This window comes from Lutra lutra, chromosome 5 (assembly GCF_902655055.1).
Source record: "Lutra lutra chromosome 5, mLutLut1.2, whole genome shotgun sequence".
Classification (NCBI taxonomy): Eukaryota; Metazoa; Chordata; class Mammalia; order Carnivora; family Mustelidae; genus Lutra; species Lutra lutra.
Genome location: NC_062282.1, coordinates 162,630,920 through 162,644,672, shown reverse-complemented (window position 1 = coordinate 162,644,672; position 13,753 = coordinate 162,630,920). Strand labels below are relative to the sequence as shown.

At 45.4% G+C, this 13,753-nt stretch overlaps 1 protein-coding gene across 1 annotated transcript; it reads right to left on the bottom strand.

The window, feature by feature from the left end:
* Positions 1-4,396: 4,396 nt before the first annotated feature.
* LOC125100306 (butyrophilin-like protein 10) lies at positions 4,397-13,519 on the bottom strand. Its single transcript, XM_047730413.1, has 7 exons — positions 13,430-13,519; positions 12,479-12,574; positions 11,923-12,276; positions 11,157-11,435; positions 9,828-10,007; positions 9,089-9,115; positions 4,397-5,205 (listed from the first exon to the last, which is right to left on the bottom strand). The coding sequence occupies exons 2-7, from the start codon at positions 12,570-12,572 to the stop codon at positions 4,607-4,609; spliced, it is 1,533 nt and encodes a 510-aa protein (XP_047586369.1). The 5' UTR covers positions 12,573-12,574; positions 13,430-13,519; the 3' UTR covers positions 4,397-4,606.
* Positions 13,520-13,753: the final 234 nt, after the last annotated feature.

Below are 13,753 nucleotides of genomic sequence, written 5' to 3'. Positions count from 1 at the left end.
ATATTCTTCCCTGCTTTGTTGAAGATTAGTTGACCATAGAGTTGAGGGTCCATTTCTGGGGTCTTTATTCTGTTCCATCTATGCGCTTGTTTTTGTGCCGGTACCATGTTGTCTTGGTGATTACATCTTAATAATAGAGCTTGAAGTCTGGAATTGTGATGCCATCCTCTTTGTTTTTCTTTTTCAACATTGCCCAGGAAATTTGGGGTCTTTCTGGTTCCATACATATTTTATGATTGTTTGTTCCAGCTCTGTGAAAATGTCAATGGTATTTTTATAGGGATTTAATTGAACGTGTAGATTGTTTTGAGTAGCATAGACAATATTTCTTCTTCCAATCCTTGATCATGGAATATTTTTCCATCTCTTCGTGTCTTCCTCAATTTCTCTTGTAAGTGTTCTGTAGTTTATAGAGTACAGATCTTTTATGTCATTGATCAGGTTTATTTTCCTAGGTAGCTTATGTTTTTTGGTGCAATTGTAAATGGGTTTGTTTCCTTAATTTCTATTTCTTCAGTTACATTGTTAGTGTATAGAAAAGCAACTGATTTCTGTTCATTGATCTTGTATCCTGCCATATTGCTGATTTCCTGCATGAGTTCTAGTAATTTTTGGGTGGAGTCTTCTGGGTTTTCCACATAAAGTATCATGTCATCTGTGAAGAGAGAGAGTTTGACTTCTTCATTGCCAATTCAAATGCCTTTTATTTCTTTTTTGTTTTATGTTTGCTGAGGCTAGAACTTTTAGTACTATGTTGAACAATAGTGGCAAGAGAGGGCATCCCTGTCGTGGTCCTGACCTTAAAGAAAAAGTTCCCAGTTTTTTCCTCATTGAGAATAATGTTTGCTGTGGGCTTTTTGTAGATGGCCTTTATGATATTGACGTATGTCCCCTCTATCCCTACATGGTGGAGAGTTTTAATTGAGAAAAGATGCTGTATTTTGTCAAATGCTTTTTATGCATCAATTGAGAGGATCATAGGGTTCTTGTCCTTCCTTTTATTAATGTGATCTACCACATTGATTGATTTGTGGGTGTTGAACCACTTTTGTATCCCAGGAATAAATCCCAGTTGGTCATGGTGAATAATCATTTTAAAGTACTGTTGGATCCTATTGGCTAAGATCTTGGTAAGTAACTGGGCATCCATGTTCATCAGGGATATTGACCTATCATTCTTCTTTTTGGTGGGGTCTTTAGTTTTGAGATCAAGGTAATGCTGGTCTCATACAATGAGTTTGGAAGTTTCCCTTCCATTTCTTCTTTCTTCTTCCATCTGGCCCTGGACTCTTGTTTTTTTGGGAGGTTTTGGATTACTGTTTCAATTTCCTTGCTGGTTTTGGGCTGTCCAGGTTCCATTTCTTCTGGTTTCAGTCTTGGAAGTTTATAAGTTTCCAGGAAGGCATCCATTTCTTCCAGATTGCCTAATTTCTTGGCATATCTTGCTCAGTATATGTTCTTAAAATTATTTACATTTCCTTGGTGTTGGTCATGATCTCTCCTCTTTCATTCATGTTTTTATTAATTTGGGTCCTTTCTCTTTTCTTTTTGATTAAGTCTGGTTACTGGTTTATCAATGTTATTAATTCTTTCAAAGAACCAGCTCCTAGTTTCACTGATCTGTTCTACTGTTCTTCCAGTTTCTCTTTCATTGATCTCTGCTGTAATCTTTATTATTTCTCTTCTCCTCCTTGGTTTAGGATTTATTTACTGTTCTTTCTCCAGATCCTTCAGGTGTAAGGTTACCTTGTGTATTTAAGACCTTTCTAATTTCTTGAAGTCTTGTATTGCCATGTTTTTCCTCTTAGGACCGCTTTTGCTGCATCTCAAAGGCTTTGAAGAGATGTGTTTTCATTTTCATTGTTTCCATGAATGTTTTCAATTCATCTTTAATTTCCTGGTTGATCCATTCATTCTTTAGCAGGATGCTCTTTAACCTCCAAGTATTTGAGTTCCTTCTAAATTTCCTTCTGCGATTGAGTTCAAGTTTCAAAGCATTATGGTCTGAAAATATGCAGGCAATAATTCCAATCTGTTTTTGTACTGGTTGAGATCTGATTTATGACCCAGTATGTGATCTATTCTGAAGAATATTCCATATGTACTCCAGAAGAATCTGTATTCCGTTGCTTTAGGATGGGGTATTCTGCATATACCCGTGAAGTTCATCTGGTCCAGTGTGCCATTCAAAGCCCTTGTTTCTTTGTTGATCTGCTTAGATTATCTGTCTGTTGCTGTGAGTGGGGTGTTAAAGTCCCCTACTATTATTGTATTATTATGAATGTGTTTCTTTATTTCTGTTATTAATTGGTTTATATAATTGGTTGGCCCCAAGTTAGGGACATAAATATTTATAATTGTTATATCTTCTATAGGATAGACTCTTTATGTATGATATAATGTCCTTCTTCATCTCTTACTACAGTCTTCGGCTTAAAATCTAATTTGTCTCATATAAGGATTGCTACCTCAGCTTTCTTTGATGTTCACTAGCATGATAAATTGCTCACCCCCTCACTTTAAAAAAAAAAGATTTTATTTATTTATTTGACAGATGGAGATCACAAGTAGGCAGAGAGGCAGGCAGAGAGAGAGGAAGAAGCAGGCTCCCTGCTGAGCAGAGAGCCCGATGTGGGGCTTGATCCCAGGACCCTGGGATCATGACCTGAGCCAAAGGTAGAGGCTTTAACCCACTGAGCCACCCAGGCGACCCCACCCCCTCACTTTAAATCTGGAGGTGTCTTTGGGTCTAAAATGAGTTTCTTTCAGACAGCATGTTGATGGTTCTTGCTTTTTTTTTTTCTTTTTTAATTCCAATCTGAAACCCTGCATCTTTTCACAGGAGCATTTAGCTCATTTACATTCAGAGAAACTATTGAAAGATGAGTTTAGTGCCTTAGTATTACCTGTAAATTCCCTGTTTCTGTAGATTGTTTCTTTCTGGTCTGAGTTACTTTTGGGCTCTCTGCTTACAGGATCCCCTTTAATATTATTGCAGGGCTGGTTTAGTGATCACAAATTCTTTTAGTATCTGTTTGTCCTAGAAGCTCTTTATCTCTCCTTCCATTCTGAATGACAGCCTTCTTGGATAAAGTATATTTGCTGCATTTTTTTTTTCATTTATTGCTCTAAATATATCATACCAACAATTTCTGGCCTGCCAGTTTTCCCTGGATTGGTCTGCTGCCAGTCTAATGTTCCAGCCCTTGTAGGTTAAGGACTTCTTGTTTTGAGCTGCTTCTAGGGCTTTTCTTAGGTCTCTCATTCCAGAGGTTTTGGACTGTCATGTTTTCACTTTAATTTGCTTCCATGACTGACCAGGGAAACCCTGGAATCTTTGGATTGGTCTCCATGTAGCTCTGCACTGACTTGCCATGGTGAGGGGGGAAATAGGGGGGGTACCAAGGTAGACCAGATTTCCAAGCTGTTGCAAGGGGGATGGAGAGGGAGAAGGAGGTGTGAGTAGATAGGAGTGGGAAGGCAGGAGAGGGGAGAGGATAAAGGGAGTAGGAAGGGAAGGTAGGTGGAGGGGACATGAGGAAGGAGAGAATGGGGGAGAGAAGTAGGAGGGTAAGGAAGGGTTGGAGGAGGGGAAGGTGCATGGGGGGGTAGAGGGGAAGAGGCAAAGGTTGAGAGAGAAGAAGGGAGAGACAGGGAGGATGGGGAGAGAAGGAGGAGAGTAAGGAGGGATTGGAGAGTAAGGAAGGAGCAATGGGGAGGGAAAAGGGAAGGAAGGGAAGGGCAGATGGAAGGGAGAGAGGGGAGGAGAGGATAATTAAGGCTGGCATTTACTGAGCAAATATTTTGTGTCTGGTACTGGGCTCAATGCTTTGTAACTGACCCCAAGTACATTTCAGAAAAGCACCCCACTGTGTATAACGATATAGTGCCCTGGTCAGCTTGGGCTCTGTAACAAATAACAGGCTGGGAGTTTAAACAACACACATTTATTGTGTCCCAGTCCTGGGGACTGGAGGTCCCAGATCCAGGTGTGGGTGGGACTGGTTCCTCCTGATATGTCTCTCTCTGACATGTACATGCAGTCTCACCACTGCGTCTTCATGCAGTCGTCCACTTGTGTGTGTCTGTGCCTTGATCTCCTCCTCCTCTTCTTCTTTTTTTTTTTTTTAGATTTTTATTTATTTATTTGACAGAGATACAAAGAAAGCTGGGGCAGGGGCATAGGGAGAAGCAGCATCCCTGCCTAGCAAGGAGCTTGATGTGGGACTTCTCTGGGATCATGACCTGAGGTGAAAGCAGATGCTTAAGTGGCTGAGCCACCCAAGCACCTCTGACCCCCTCTTCTGATAAGGATTCCAGTCATGCAGGATCAGGACCCACCCTAGTGACCAGTTTTTACCTTAACCACTTCTGTAAAGACTCCATCTCCAAATACAGCCCCATATGGAGATTGGGGGGGGTTGGGGCTTCAGAAAGTACATTTGAGAGTGTATGATTCAGCCCATAATATATTGTCAGTATTCCACAGGGAAGGAAAATGAAGATAAGACAGTATAACTCAGAAAGATGCACCTTTGTATAGGTCTAGCTGGCATGTAGAATGGACATGTCTCCCCCAAATCTATGACAGGCTAGAGCAAAGAGATCATGGGTCTTGTTGGAGGAGGGTCCCCACCCTCTCCTGTCCTTGACTCTGAGGAGGGCCCATGGCCTCGGGGGGCTGGCATTCTGAGTAGATGATCAGGGGGATAGGGTCGTGTGTCCAGAGGCAGAAGAATGGCCTCAGGGGCTCTGAGAAGGAGAGTCCAGAGAATGAGTAGATGAGGGATCCATTGCCAACGTTGTAGAAGGAGACTCTGCCAGCATCATAGTCCAGGAGAATACCCACCTGATGTAGGGGCTCTGAAGGGTGCAGGCGGACCCTTGGGAAAGCTAGGGCCCAGAATGTCTTCTTGTAGAGCTCCAGGGCCCAGAGTCCATGCTGGGGAGCCTTTGGGATCCTTCCCTTCCGATCCAAGCTCTCCAGACAGACGCCCACATTCCAGGCCTTCCTCTGTCCCACCTGGACCTCCCAATAATACCTCCCAGCAGAGAACTGTTCCCGTGCCAATACACAGGGGTCCTGGTCAAATCTGCTGGGGACATCTGGCAGCTCCTGGTCAAAGAACAGCCGCCTCACACTCTTCCCATCCTCAGACAGAGCGAGCTTTGGGCTTGCAGTATCAGGGTCCAGGGATGGGCTCACTGTGGGAAGAGGAGAGGTTTAGGCTTGGGAGTTTGTGTCCCCAACCTGCCCTCCTGTAAGAAGGGGACCATAGGACCTCTGGGTGAGGTAAAACCACAGCCTCCCTGAGAGTCCCTTGGCTCCCCTCATTTTCTGTCCAGGACCCTGAGCAACAGGTCATCCCAGAACAGCTGAGGCAGCTCCAGGTGGGAGCCAGGGGGTGGATTGCTACCAATGAGTGGACAAGACTGGTACCCTGTGAGGTCTGCTTGTCCCCCTGTTTACAGTCCCTCAACACATGTGTGTGTTTGTTTGTGTGTATATGTGTGTGTGTGAGAAAGAGAGAGAGAGAGAGAGAGAGAGAGAGAGACAGAAACAAGGAGAGACAGAGAAAAGGCCAGAGAGACATAAGGGAGAGATAGAGATAGAGACAGTATCCCAGAAATATAGGGAAAAACAGAGACAGAGGTAGAGAAAGGAAGAGAAAGACATAGAAGAGACACAGAGAAACAGGGAGACAGAAAGAGACAGAGAGACAAGGAGAACAAAGAGAGACAGAATAACCCAGGTAGACACAGGGAGAAAGATACAGAGAGATACAGAGACAGAGAGACAGATACAAAGAGAGATAGATACAGAGACATATGGAGAGAAATAGAGAGAGACAGAGAGACAGAGAAGGAGACAGAAACAGAGACTGAGAGATAAATAGAGAGATAAGGAGAGCTAAAGAGAGATAGAGATACAGGCAGAGAAATAGAGACAGATAGAGAAAGACAGAGAGATGGGGAGACAGAGAGACAGAGAGAAAGACACAAAGAGAAAGACAGAAAGATACAGAGAGAGACACAATGAGCAAGGTGGAGAGACAGAGACAGAGAAACAGAGTTAGAGACATAAGAGGACATGGAGGACACAGGGGGACAGGAGAAGGTGCCACAGGTGCATTGATGCAAGTGCCATTGGACAGCTCTGGGGTCAACGACAGAGGAGTCACATAAGGAAAAGCCCAAGAGGCATCTTAAGAGCCCCACAGCTAAGGTGAACACCTTCCAAAACAGAGTCCTTCTCTCCTGCCCTACCATCCTTCTCAGAGCCCTCAGAACCTCAGCATGTGACCTGGGGAAGGGTCTGTCTACACTTGGGCTCCATATTAGAGGCAGAGAGGGTGTGTGGGGACCAGCTGGGCACCAGGCTGCCCCAGCAGGCATCTTCTCAATAACAGAAACCTCTTAGCCAGTGTCCACCTTGACTCATTCTAAAGCCAGGTATGTTGTTTGCTTGGGTCTATACCTCGATACCTCAGACACTCATGTTTCTTGACTTTCCATCCCTATCATCTGGACAGGGCCCATGCTTTCCTCCTATTTGAACCCCAGCTTTCTCTCTGGTCTCTACCTCTTTCTGGATAGAACCCTGTTGTCTTTTGCTTTCCAGCAAAGACTGACTGTTCTCCCCCCAAATTCTCATTGCTGCTTTCTGAATTCTCCACCTTATGTCCCACCCAAATCCTTTCCCTGTAGAGTTTGGGCTGTGGGGATGGAGATCACCCATGTTCTATCTCCATAATGGTCAAACATGGACTCCCTAGCTGAACAATACGCCTGGCTCCTGGTATTACAAATTTCCTCATCATTAAATAAAAATTAATCACATTAAAAAAAGTTCCAGATTAACGAAGAAGCAGAAAAATAGCATAAATAATATGTCTATGAAAACATCTTGGAAAACCCACAGTAAAAGGATCAAAACCAGAAAATTAACATTGATACAAAACTACTCAATAATGACCTCTGACACACCACCCCACCACACCTGGCCGCCAGTGCAGACCTGTGTTCCATCCTATCCACCGCTGCAGACTATATTCCCTGAAAAATTTTTCTTTAGTTCATTTACTTTCCCCCTGCTGGCTTCATGTGTCTTCATACCAGATCATTCTTTTTAGGCAGCAGGCATGTTCTGCTACCTTAAAGGACTTTAAAGTAAAACCAGAATAAACCGAAATAAAACACTCTGCTTGATTCCCCACTTACCAATTTACAGCTTAGCTGCACAGACTATAATTTTGAAATTTTTGTCCCAGCTGTCTCCACAGGGGACACCTCTCCTTGCACACCACACTAGACAATGTTTCTGGGTCATGTTCCCGATCTTATCTCACTGTATGGAATGCCACAAGCTGCTTACTCACCACACTGTATCCGTGGTTTTCAGTGAAAAAGCTTCCCCTGGACCTCCCACAACTCTGCCCAGACTCCTGCTCAAACAGACCTTCAAGTACCAGGTTCTTCAAGGCTAGACTTGAATCTGTCTTCTTTGCCCTGTACCTTTCTTACTTTTTTTCTTTTTAAAATCTTTCTTTTTCAAATAAAGAAATTTAAAGAATAATTTTGGGCGTGCAGATAAATGGAGCACTTCCTGGTTCACTTCCTTGGTTTTCAAGGCCAGATATATGCCAAGGACCTTAAATTCCTGTCTCAAGTCCACATTTCTCCTGGGAATTCCAGACTTGTGTAACTAAAGATTTATCTGACATCCCCATTTGGATGTCTGATAAAGTTTCAGTCTTAAGAGGTCCAAGATGATTTTCACTTCTTTGACCTAAATCTGTCTTGTTTGGTCCCAAGCCTTCTGTTAGATGAAGCCACCATGGGCCCAGGGACATTGGCTCCAAAGGTCACCTTGGGTTCCTTGTTCTGTCTTGCCCTGCTGGACCCTGCTATTTGTGGCCTCAGGGCACATCTCAGGGTTGTCCTCTCCTCCACCAATGCCTCTCCCCTGTCTAAGCTCCCTCACTCATGTTGCACCCAGACCCCTACTTCAGTCTTCCAGGCTCTGCAGGTCTGGGCATCCACAAATCTTGCCCCTTTGGATTCTCTTCCACATGTTCATCTTTCCCACACCACAGATGACATTCTCCCTGCCATGTTTGTGGGTCCACAGCTCATTCTCTCAGCGCTGTGGTCCCACTGTCACCCAGCCCTTCATTTAGATGTTACCATCCCACCATCCCCAGGGCCATGGACATCCTACATGAATGCTCTCCTGGCCAACTTCATTATTGTATTCTAGTCCATTCCTATAATATTACTCTGCTTTATTCCAGTTTTGGTTAAAGAAGCATCACTGGCTGATGGCTTGCATCCCCACATAGATTCTATGCCCCCTGAGGACAGGAGGAAGTCATTTCAATCACTGATAGATGGTTGGATGCTGGCACAGGAGGTAACTGGTCACTATTGTACATGGATGAATAAGTGAATGAATGAAATGATGATCAGTTTCTCTCTGTCCCCTCCTAGACCCTCAACAAGTGGCTGTGCTAAGGCTTGTGTCCCCAGGTTCTCTGACACCTCTCAGGTTCCTGGTTCATTGTCTGCATTTATGCCCCTCCCAGTCCTGGGGTTCCCTGACCTTGGCGAGATTCTCCCCTCTCCATCCATCCCTCCTACCTAGATGGTGTCCTGGGGCAGAAAGTCCCTGTTTCTGCTATCTCTATGGTAACAGATTGGTGACCTCTAATCCCCCAACAAGTGGCCATGCCTCAGGAGAGTTGTCTTTCTTGCTGCCTAGGCTCTGCGGGTCTGTCTCTTCCCCAGGTAGTAAACAGGAGCTAAGGTCTCTCAGGGCAGCAGAAAATTGATGTTTAGAGCCATGTGGCTGCCACTCGCCAGCATTGGGCTCCACACATCTGCACTCTGGAATGAAAAGGAATACACACACACACACACACACACACACACACACACACAGCAATGCCTCTGCATGCATGCATATGTGCACAGATCAACACACATGTGTGCATGTAAATGTACAACATGTGCACACAGCACACACATACATGCACACATAGACACACATGTGGGGGCAGAGGTTTCCAGCCCCCGACATGGCCCTCACCATAGATCACCTTGTCCTCTGTCCAGCCTGCAATGAGAAAGAAAGATGTGAAACTGTGGGACTGTGCTGATTCAATGGGGCCAAAGCTCAACTTCTGAGAACCTAAGTCAAAACAGGACTTAATGGGTTCTAGCTGTGATCCTAGAAAGCATGAAGAAATACAGATTCTTCAGTGCCCAATAAAACAATAATCTGGGTCATTTTCTTCCTAGGGGAGGCTTTGGTGGAGCAGATCCTGATAGCCCTGCTTTCCCATGTCTGTCATGGGGATATCTGTGCTCTGCTCCCAGGCTCGTGCCTGATGGCTATGGGTAAGGACACAGGGGGCAGGGAGGGGAGTGGATTGGTGAGTGCAACAATGCTTATTGATGATAGTCCCTGCACCCACAATGAGACCCTGGCAGGTGCCAGGTACTCTGCTGCATTTGTCACTTGAGCACTTCTCAGAATGCTCTCATCACCCCCAACTGACAGACCCTCCCAGGTTCAAGCTCAGATCTGTCTTTGTGTTGGAAATCCTCCAACCTTCCAGAAGTCCTCCAGTGGTGAGCAGCTGAACACCTCTCAGAGACAGAGAATTTCACTGAGCATTTGGTAAGTGGGGAGTCGTGAGGTGTGTCCTGGGCTGGTCTCTCCCATTCATCCTGACCATGAGGGTGCACATAGGAGAGTTCATGCAGAGCTCCACACCTGTGCCCTGGGGGAAAGGGACATGTCTGTCCTACCAGGACCTGCTTACCTTGGGAGTGCTGCTCCTCTGCTCTATACAGTCTCTCTTCTTCCAGCTGCCCCATATTCCTGTCTTTCTGACATTTCTGGTAGAGACAGGTGGCTCCAGCAGTGACAAGCCCTGCCAGAGTGAGGATCAGAGGCAGCACTGTCCTCCATGCATTTGACAGGGAACTTCTGGACAATTGAGCTGAAAGAGAGTACAGAGAGGCAAGAACATCAGGGAAAGAGAGCACCTGTGTTCTGAGGACACACACGAAAGGGTTTGTGGGTCAGGGACATGATCCTTGGAACTAACCTGAAATGACTCAGAAAACCCATGTGGGTGTTTATGCAGACAAATCAGGACAGATGAACAGGAGAGAGATGATGGACAAATGGCAGAATGTTGAACACTGGGTGTTCTGTACAAAATTCTGCACGCCATTCTTGCAAATTTTCTGTAAGCTTGAGGTTGTTTAGAAATGAAAATTATATGCAGAGTGAAACTTGAAAACCCCCAAGCTATCTGTCAGAAGGTGAAGGCATAAATAGGCTGTGATCCATCCAGACAATGGAATACTGTTTAGCACTAATGAGAAGGGAGCTATTGGTGCAGCCACTGTGGAGAGCAGGGTGAATGTTCTTCAGAAAATTAAAAGTAGATCTACCACACGATGCATCAATCCCAACTTCTGGGTATTTATACAAAAAGTAAGATATAAAAATATTAGCTCCAAAAAATAACATGTCCCCTTACATTCACTACATTGTTATTTATAGTAGCCAAGATAGGGAATCAGCTCAAGTGTCCATTGATGGATGAATGGTAAAGAAAAAAATATATTATATAATGAGATAGTATTCTTCTATAAACAAGAAGGAAATGAGGCCATTTTCAAAAACATGGATGGATGGGTACCTTGTGGACATGTTGCTAAGTGAAGGTAAACAGGGAAAAACGCTGTATGATCTCATGTATATATGAAATCTAAAATGAAACAAAACAAGAAAAAAAACCACAAACCCCCAGAAAACCAGAAAGCCCAGCTCATAGATGCAGAGAACAGATTGGTGGTTTCCAGAGGATGGAGATGGGACTGGGTGTAATAGATGAAGAGGGGCAAAAGATATGAACTCCTAGTTAGGAGATGAATGAGTTCTGGGGAGGTAATGAACAGCATGGAAACTATAGTTAATAGCACTGTATTGTTGTATACTTGGAAACTGTAAGACAATAGATCATAAGCGTTCTCATCATAAGAAAAATATCCCATTACTGTGCAAGGATTTCAATATTAAGTACTTATTGTCTGGGCTGCTCAGAACTTTTGAGGTCTGAACAGAACAGAACACTCACGGAGCAAGTGGTAGTTGACCATCTTCTTCTGGAGAAGGGGACTGGAGATGCAGCAGGAGAAGTTCTGAACATCCCCATCCTGGATGGTCACATTGGACACCACCGTGAAGAGACCTGTTGTTGGCGAGGCTGAGAGGTGGGTCGTGGAAGGTAGGGGCTGTCCTCTGAAATCTCTCCATTCCGCCTGGGGCTCTGGGAACCAGCCTTCTGAGGTGCACTGTGCCCAGACAATTTCACCTTGGACAGCTTGCACTTGGATTCTGGGCATCCTGCCCAGACCTGTGGGAAGAGATGCCCATTCCAGTCTACACAACCACCAGTGCTTTCATCAGAAAAGTACAGATATTGAGAATTCCGGCAGAGATTGGGATTTTTTCACAGACTACTTACTTTGTGTAATATTTATACGCTGTATGTTACCCTTGTTCCCAGAATGCACAGGACAAAACAAAAAAAGGACCAAGAATGTAAAAAACTATTCTATACTGCAAAATTAGTGTCTTTTCCTCCCTGTGTCTCTGTCCCTCCTTCTGCCTCTGTCCTTCCCTTTCTACCTCTGCTCCCCTCTTTCTGGATTGGCTCAGAAAAGGGAGAGAAAAGGGTGTCCTGAACTGGACGTCCCAGGAATCACTGCTTCTGGTGCAAACATGTTAGTGCTTTTGTGGGATGTGCTCAGGTTTGGGCTACAGTGGGATGATCTGCATTGGGCATCAGGTTTGGGGGAGGGGACTCGGGGAGACAATGAACTCCAGCAGTTCACCCTTACCTGCCACCATCAGCCACAGCCTGGCCTCTGCAGACATGTTGCCATCTTTGAAGTTGCAGTGGAATGTTCCATTATCAAAAACTGTCACGTTGTGGATCTTCACTGTGGCTTTTCCCTGGTCCAGCCCAGCACTCAGGAAAGTGGTCCTTCCCTGGTACTCTCTCATCTGTTCTTCCTTCATGTCTGTCCCATTCTTGTGCAGGTGCACGACTTGGGATGGCTGATCCCTGTACCACCGAAGCTCCATGTCCTCGGCACTGATATTGAGGGACAGATGACATGGTAGCTCCACATTTTCGCCCAGCACCGCCAGAACAGGTATTTTAGGTCCAAGGATGGAGAAATCAGCTTTCCCTTATGAGATCAGATCAGAAAGCCCTAGTTAGGCTGGGTCTGAGGAGACAAGGGCCCTCCCACCCAGACCTAGGGTTCTCTGGGAAGGACTGCTTGGATCCCTGGCTGACAGCTGCTGTGGGTAGGTGCCAGCCAGCTCCCTCCGACATTCTTTTCCATAAGGGGTCATCCTCCTAGCATGGGGTGAGGGGAGCTCTCCTACCGTTTGCAGGGATGCTGCAGGACAGGAGCTGCAGGACGATGAAGATGATGGAGCAGCTGGGTGGAAAGATGACTCGACCGTGTGTGTTTGCCATGCCTGTGGGAACAGAGAGGCCTGAGCCCTACACATCGGAGGCTAAGGTAATTTCTGTCTCTGCCAGTCTCTTTCTCTGTCTATCTGTCTTTCTAGTTCTCTGTTTGTCTGTTTGTCTTGGTGGGAGGACAGGCAGCACCAGCAGGCTAATGGGAGTTAAAGAAACTTGGCTGGGGGAGGGAAAGGTCTCACTTTTAACTCTCTTTGCCCCTGTCACCCACACATAAGGTATTCATCCTACAGATGGAGAGACAGCGGCCTCCACCTGCCCTGTTTAGAATCTATTCTCAGATATAATTTCTCTTATCCTCATCTGTCCACAGAGTGATTCAGACACATCCTCCAGTGAATGGGCTCCGTCTCCCGACTGACTGGTGTAAGAGTATTTCCCGATTTCTCTCTGTTCAAACATGAACACGAGGCATGCTGGGGAAGGAAACACACCTTTGAGGCAGTGAATCCATGGTCAGAACTATAAATGTCCACCTCCTTCAAGCCCCTTGTCCCTGTTGCTCCCAAAGAAACGTCTGCAGGTGAAGTGGGGGAGACGAACCTCAGGGTGCCTTGGCTGTGATGGCCTGAGCCAAAGACATACCAAAACTTTTTTATGGTGAATTCAATTTCAAGTACCCATAATCTGAGACTCATCTGCCGTTCTGGGGGATTTCATCCAGCAGAGCTTTGAAGATTTGGCGTTTATGTAAAGCATGAGGAGGTGTGTTAGTCGATACTCTAATCCTGTTGGACGCTCGTCTTTCTTTGGTGAAAGTCCCTGGAGCCTCCCTGTCACTGACAAGTAGGGACAGTGTGTAGAAAGTAAAGATACACATGAAAGCCCTTAAAATAGAAGACACTCACCTGGCCAAGTCTGGCTCTAGGTTTCCCAGGAATCAATTTAATTCTCTGTAAGTTCCAAGTGAGGCATAGAAAAAGTCTTCTGGTGGTGTTTGGAGAGAGGAGCAGCTGAGTTTTCCAGTTTCTGCAGAGTTCTCCTATTGCTCTTTGTCAAAATAGCAACACACCTATTTAGCAGTTGCAACAGGAATAAAAAATACGTAGGCTAAGCGCTTCCTACAGGGTGTGGTCAACGGAACTGAACACACTAACTGGGAGTAACAAGGCCCTGTCGCAGGAGATAAGGGGAGAGGAGACTACACAAGGCAGTCCATGGAAGGATGGTTG